Source organism: Corapipo altera, unplaced genomic scaffold (assembly GCF_003945725.1).
Source record: "Corapipo altera isolate COAL_440 unplaced genomic scaffold, ASM394572v1 96, whole genome shotgun sequence".
Taxonomy (NCBI): Eukaryota; Metazoa; Chordata; class Aves; order Passeriformes; family Pipridae; genus Corapipo; species Corapipo altera.
The window spans coordinates 1,171,132-1,177,628 of NW_020884962.1; the positions used below are offsets into that span (position 1 = coordinate 1,171,132).

At 69.5% G+C, this 6,497-nt stretch overlaps 2 protein-coding genes across 3 annotated transcripts in view; one reads left to right on the forward strand and one right to left on the reverse strand.

Annotated features, from left to right (window-relative positions):
• The window catches only part of BABAM1 (BRISC and BRCA1 A complex member 1), an 11,502-nt gene that overhangs the window by 3,445 nt on the left and 1,560 nt on the right, over positions 1 to 6,497 (reverse strand). Inside the window, exon 2 of the mRNA XM_027664326.1 lies at positions 313 to 314. The gene's annotated coding sequence lies outside the window, so the exon portion shown is untranslated. The remainder of the gene's footprint in view (positions 1 to 312; positions 315 to 6,497) is intronic.
• Positions 3,830 to 5,671, forward strand: USHBP1 (USH1 protein network component harmonin binding protein 1). 2 transcript variants are annotated; one of them, XM_027664325.1, is made up of 5 exons: positions 3,830 to 3,884; positions 3,970 to 4,491; positions 4,567 to 4,658; positions 4,815 to 4,937; positions 5,475 to 5,671. In XM_027664325.1, exons 2-5 carry the CDS (start codon positions 4,306 to 4,308, stop codon positions 5,644 to 5,646), a joined length of 573 nt encoding a protein of 190 aa, XP_027520126.1. In that variant the 5' UTR covers positions 3,830 to 3,884; positions 3,970 to 4,305; the 3' UTR covers positions 5,647 to 5,671. The 2 variants fall into 2 exon arrangements, with proteins under 2 accessions (XP_027520126.1, XP_027520125.1); XM_027664324.1 differs by lacking the exon at positions 5,475 to 5,671 and having other exon boundaries at positions 4,815 to 5,316.

Here is a 6,497-nt window from a genome sequence, read left to right on the forward strand (position 1 = left end):
GGGGGGGGAGCGGACAGGGACGGGACCCCCGCGACCCCCCGCACCGCCCCGACCCCCTGAACCTCAGATGCCCACGTGCACGCCCCTGCACCCCAAATAGCCGTGTGCGCCCCGCTCCACGAATGACCATGAGCACCCACGCACACCCCAAAATCCATCTGCACCCCCCTCGACTGCCCCCTGCACCCCAAATATCCACGTGCACTCCTCTACACCCCAAATATCCTGTGCATCCCCGTCAACTGCCTCCTGAGCCCCGAATATCCATGCGCACCCCACTGCACCTCTCATATCCTGTGCACCCTTCTGCACCACTCCCTGCACCCCAAATGTCCCTGTGCACGCCTATGCACCCCAAATATCCATGTGCGCCCCCACGAGCCACCCCCTGCACCCCAAAGCCTCATGCACACCCTCCTGCACCCCCGCACCCTCCCTCTGCACCCCAAATCCCCATCCTCCAGCCCTGCACCCCAAACACCCCCACAGCCCCCCTTTGCATCCCAAAACCATCCTCCACCCCTCCCACTGCCCACAACACCCCTGCCCTGGCTCCCTCTTGGCCCTACACCCCCAGTGTCCCCCCCAGTGCCTCCCAGCACCCCGAATTCTCCTGCACACCCCCAAAGTTTCAGGGTGCCCCCCCCAAATTCCAGGGATGCTCCAGGGCGTGAATCTGGGAGCATCCTCCTGCCTGGGAGCACAGGAGGGGACCCGGGGGGGCTGGTGGGGGGCAGAGTGGGGAGGGGGCAGTGCTGGGGGGCAGAGCACCCCAAAATAGCTCTGCCCTCACCCCCGCACGGGGCAGCGCGGGGGTTAAGTGGAGGAGGCTGCAGGGAAGAGGAAATCTCGGCAGGAACAAGGACAGGGGAAGGCCAAGGGCAGCGGCCGGAGGCGCAGCCGGAACGTGCCGGAAGGTGTCGGAGCCTTGGCCGTGGGATCAGGACGTGCTGGAACCCCAGGGTGGAACTGGGACGTACTGGGAGCACCGGTGTGGAACTGGGATGTGACGGAGCCCCAGGGTGGGACTGGGGCGTAGCAGGACCCTGGGCGTGGACGTGCTGAGACCCTCGGAGGGGAACTGGGACATACTGGGACCCCTGGTGTGGGACTGGGACGGACTGGGAGCACCAGCGTGGAACTGGGAAGTACTGGGAGCACCGGCAGACGCAGGGCAGGAGGTGCCCGGGATGGAGAAGGCAAGTGGGGTGTGGGGTGTGCTGGGCACTTCCCGGGGCTGATCCCACACGGTCGGGGGGCTCCTTGTGCCGCCCTTGGGTACCCCCCGGCCACAGGCCTGGTGCCGGGCTCTGGGGTGGAATTCCAGGCCCGGAGACCAATGGGCTGGTGGCCAAAACTCATCCCCATCCCAGGAAACCCCGGTGGGTGCCACCCCCTCCGGCCCCAGTGCTGGCTGGGGGACAGACACACCCCCCTGGTCCCTGCGGCCCCCACAGCTCCCACCTGGCGAGGAGGAGGAGGAAGATGAAGAAGGGGATGAGGATGATGAGGAAGAGGAGGATGAGGATGGCGATGAGGAGGACGTGGCGGGTGACGCCGAGGACATCCTGCGCTACGAGGAGCGCATCGCCGGGCTCCTGGCCACGGTGGCCCGGCTGCACCGACGGGCAGAGCGGCTCCAGCGCCGCCCCGGCAGGTACCGGCACCAGCATTGGCACCCGGGGGGCACTGAGGGCTGCCACCACACGGCCCCTCTTCATCTCTGCCCTTCATCGCCCCGCAGGGAGGGTGAGGAGGGCTGGGAGGGCACCGCCAGCCCCCCCCCTGCCAGCCCCACACCGCGGCACCTCGACGGCACCGGCGCCGGGCAGGAAGGTGAGTGCTCAGTGCCGTGTGCGCTGTGCCACCTCACCCCACGCCGTGCCACCCCTGACCCCCTCTGTGCCCCCCACCCACAGCCCACAGCCCCGACCTCTTCGCCGACCTCCAGCACGCCGTGAGCTCCCTGGAACGCGCCGTCTTCTCCCGGCACCGGCGGCCGCCGGCACAGCCCCTGCCCGGCGAGGAGTGGGCGCGAGCGGCCAAGGTGGGGCTCGCCGGCACCCACGGCCCCGATGCTGAGGGGGTGGGCACCCACTGACCTGCTCTGCACCCCCAGAGCCTGGAGGAGCTGAGCCGGGCACCGGGCTGGGCCGGGCGGGTGACGCGGCGGTGCCCGGCGGTGGCGGAGGGCGAGGAGGTGCCGGCGGAGGTGGCGGCGGCGCTGGCGAGGAACGCGGCGCTCCGGGCGGCTGTGGGGCGCCGGGACGAGGAGCTGGAACAGGCCACGGCCGCGCTGCGGGCGCTGAGGGGGGAGCGGGACCGTCTGCAGGGCAAGGTGGGTGCGGGGGGCACCGCATGGGGGGCACCGGGTGTGACCCCAGGGCTCAGCCCGGTGCCCGGCACAGGTGAAGGACCTGCAGGATGCTCTGTCCAGGCTGGAGGAGCCGGGGGGCTCTGGAAGTGACACCCCCGGGGTCAGCAGCCCCCTGAGGCTGCTCCAGGTGAGTGCAGGGGGGCTGGAACATGGTGAGTGGGGGGTTGGTGGGTGGGATCCTGCCCCAGTGCTGGGCTCTGCCTGTTCCCTCCGCAGGATCTGCCCCAGTGCAGGGACAGTGCTCAGCCCCACGGGGTGCAGCCCCAAGGGATCCAGCCCCATGGGGTGCAGCCCCTCAGGATCCAGTCCCATGGGATGCAGCCCCTCAGTATCAAGCCCCACGGGATGCAGCCCCTCAGTTCTCAGCCCCACAGCCCCCTGTCCCCCCAGCCCTCGGTGGGCGCCAGCCGGGAGCAGGACGAGCGGCCGCAGCAGCTGCAGGGGTGAGATCCCCCATCCCAGGGGCTGCCGGGCCCTTCCCGGTGGGGAAGCCAAGGTCTGGCACGGCCTGACCACCGCGCTGGCCGTGCCCAGGTGCCTGGGGCGGCTGCAGGAGGTGAACCGGGAGCTGGCGGCCGCGCTGCAGGAGTGCAAGAGCGAGGCGGAAAGGCTGAGCATGGAGCTGGGACAGCACGAGTCCCGCAGCACCGCCCTGCGCCTGGCCCTGCGCTGCAGGTGGGATGGGAGGGGAGGGGATGGGATGGGAGGGGATGGCACCAGCACGGGTGGCAGGATGGGACAGCCACACTGAGCCCCTCGTCCTGCAGCGAGCGCTGCGGGGGGGCTTATGCCGCCCTGCTGGACCTGCTGCAGGCAAAGGTGGGACGGGAGGACGGTGCCCGCGGGGGTGAGTGACAGCTCAGGGGGCTCTGGGGTGTTGGGGATGCTGGGGAGTTGTCAGGGAGGATGATGGGGGGATACTGGGTGTGCCGGGGAAGACACTGAGGGGATACTGGGAGTGCCAGAGGGGATGCTGGGAGGATGTTAAGGGGATACTGGGGAGTTATCGGGAGGGATGCTGGGAGGATGTTAAGGGGATACTGGGGAGTTATCGGGAGGGATGCTGGGAGGATACTGGTGCTGCTGAGGAGAATGATGGGGAGGTTACTGGGGAGTTGCCAGGACGATGCTGGTGGTCCTGGGGAGGATTCTGAGGGGACACTGGGGAGTGACCAGCGAGGAGGCTGAAGGGATGCACGAGGCATGTGTGGGGATTTGGGATGATGCAGGAGGGCTGAGCGGGAACACTGCTCCAAAGAGGGGCACTGGAAGGGTACGGGGAGGATGCGGGGGGGCTGCAGGGAGGCTGTTGGGGAGGGAGGATGCCCTGCAGAGGGGCACCTGCCCGCACACTGCCTGTCCCATGCCCAGGAGCCGCGGAGGAGCCGAGCCTGGGGCACACACGGGGGTCCAGCCCCTCGGCCACGGAGGGGACGCAACTCCCGGGCCCAGCGGAGCCGGACGGGCGGGAGGAGAGCGGGGCCAGCAGCTCCCCCAGGGCACAGAGGTACCTGGAGGAGGGCGGGGGGCACAGTGTTCGGCCGTCCCCGGGGTACCCCCGTGCCCACCCCAGGCACATCCGTATCCCACAGCACTCCGGTGCCCCGGGGGATGGAGGAGGGGGCCCTGCGGGAGCACATCCGCCGGCTGCGCGCGGAGCAGGCGGCCGTGGAGGGGTCCCTGCTGGACGCCCCGGCCCCCCCCCGGGGTGACCCAGCACGGCCAGGACGCCCGGGCCCGGGCGGAGAGGGCACTGCGGGACGCCAGGGCACTGCTGCCAGGCTGGAGGAGGCCCGAGAAGGCGGAGCTGCTGCAGGACCTGGCGATGCTCAAGGTGAGGGATTTGGGGTTGAGGGGCCCGACGCCCGGATCCCTCCACGTGGGAGTGGAGCCAGAGGGTGGTGACGCTGCTGCCGTGCCAGGAGGCCATGGGTGAGCTGAGGACGCGGCTGCAGCTGGCAGAGAGGGAGAAGCGAGGCCTGGAGGTGCTGCTGGCCGGGCAGGGCCCGCGGGAGGCTGCCCTGTGCCTCGTGCTCCAGCACCTGCAGTGGGAGCGGGATGGGGGCACCCGCCGCCCCCCCAGCAGCTCCAGCAGCTCCAGCAGCAGCGAGGGGGTAAGGATGGCTCCGAGCCCCCTCCCCGGGGCTGGGGGTCTCCCCAGGGATGGGACCCACACCCAACCCCTGCAGGATGCCCAGATTGGCTGGGGCGGAGCGGCGGCTCCGCGGAACCCTCCGGATCCGGAGAGGATGAGGGAAGAGCTGCTCCGTGCCTCGGCCAGGTGAGAGACCTCGAGGGTGTGAGCGGTGCCAGGATGGCCACTGTGAGGGGCTGGGCATGGGGTCGCACTGGGAATCGTGCTGGGAACTGTGCTGGGATGGGCACTGTGTGGGCACCAGGCTCGGTGCAGGACTGGCTGCCACGCGCGTGTCCCCAGGGCGGAGGAGCTGCGTGCCCGGGCACAGGAGCTGGTGCTGTCCCTGGAGCAGGGCAGTGCCACCAGCCGAGCACAGCAGGCACAGAGTGTCACCATCACCATGGATCTGTTCCAGGCACACAGGTGGGAAGGGGGCACCCACGTCTCTGCTGGGTGGGCGTGGGGTGCTGGGTGCCCTGTGTCCCTTGGGTGCCCTGGATTCCCTGAGTCCCCTTGGTCCCCTGGATCCCCTGGGTGCCCTGTGTCCCCTCAGTCCCTTGTGTCCCCTATGGCCCCTGGATCCCCTTGGTCCCCTGGGTGCCCTGTGTCCCCTGGTTCCCCTGGGTGTCCCAGATCCCCCATGTCCCTTGGGTCCCCTGAATCCCCTGGACCTTCTCAATCCCCTGGATCCCCTGTGTCCCCTGGATCCCCTGAGTGCCCTGGGTCCCCTGGTTCCCCTTGGTCCCCATGACCCCTGGTTGTCCTAAATCCCCTGGGTCCCCATATCCCCCATATCCCCCGTGCCCCCCATGTCCTTCACGTACCCGGTGTCCCCTCTGTCCCCCACATCTCCCGTACCCCCCGTGTGCCCAGTGTCCCCTCTGTCCCCCGTATCTCCTCTGCCCCCCCTGTCCCCTGTGCCCCCCGTGTGCCAGGGCGGGTGCTGAGCGTGCCCCTCAGTGCCCTGGCCCTGGCGTACCGCGGTGCCCGGCGCAAGCAGGCGGCCCAGGCGCGGCGCCTGGAGGCGCAGGCGGGAGCCCTGCGCAGGCAACATTCCCGGCGGGAGCAGGCGCTGGCCCTCAGGCTGCAATCCCTGGAGCAGGGCCCGGCCGGCAGCGAGACCTGCATCTAGAGACACACCCCCCCCCCGGAGCCCTCTCCCCGCTGTACCCCCGCCATAATAAACGGTGGATGCTCGTGGTTTGGCGTTGGGGGGGGTTTGGAGCTCGGACGGGGCTCAGCTGGGGGACCCCCGGCTCGGCTCGTCCCAGGGGGGCCGGGAACAAAGGGCGTCCCCCCCGCGCCCCCCCCCCGCTGTCTCCCGGCGCAGATGAAGCCATTTGGTTGTCCCTGGCGCGGGATCAAAGGTGACGGCAGTGGCCGTGGCGCGGGGCCCATCCATATTCAGGAGGAAGAGGAGCGCTGACCCCGCGCCGGGGGCATCCCGGCCCTGCACGGGGGGCTCCGGGAGCGGGCTGGGCCGGGGGGCTGCCGAGGGGACTGGGGGGGGCTCAGCCCACCATCCTGAGCCCCTCCATCCCCGCACGAGGGAGCACATGGATGGTGGGAGCACATGGATGGTGGGAGCAGGGCTGAGCATGGGGCTCAGGGGGGGATGAGTGGGGACAGGGCAGGGCTTGGATGCACTGAGGGGTGGAGGGAAAGTGAGGCACGGAGCTGGAGATGGGCTCCAGTGAGGCCTGGATCACTCTGGAGAGATCCTGCAGCAGAGTTCAAGGCTCTGTGGATCAACATCTGGAGCTGTGGTGATGGAGAGTGCTGGGAGAGGGACGCAGGGATTTGGGGATGCAGGGACACAGCAGTGCAATTTTGCAGGGATGCAGAGCTGTGGGGATGCAGGGATGCAGGGGATGTAGGGATTCGGGGATGCAGGGATTCAGGGTTGCAGAGCTGTGGGGATGTAGGGATTCAGGGCTGCAGGGATATGGGGATGCAGGGATGTGGGGATGCAGGGATATGGGG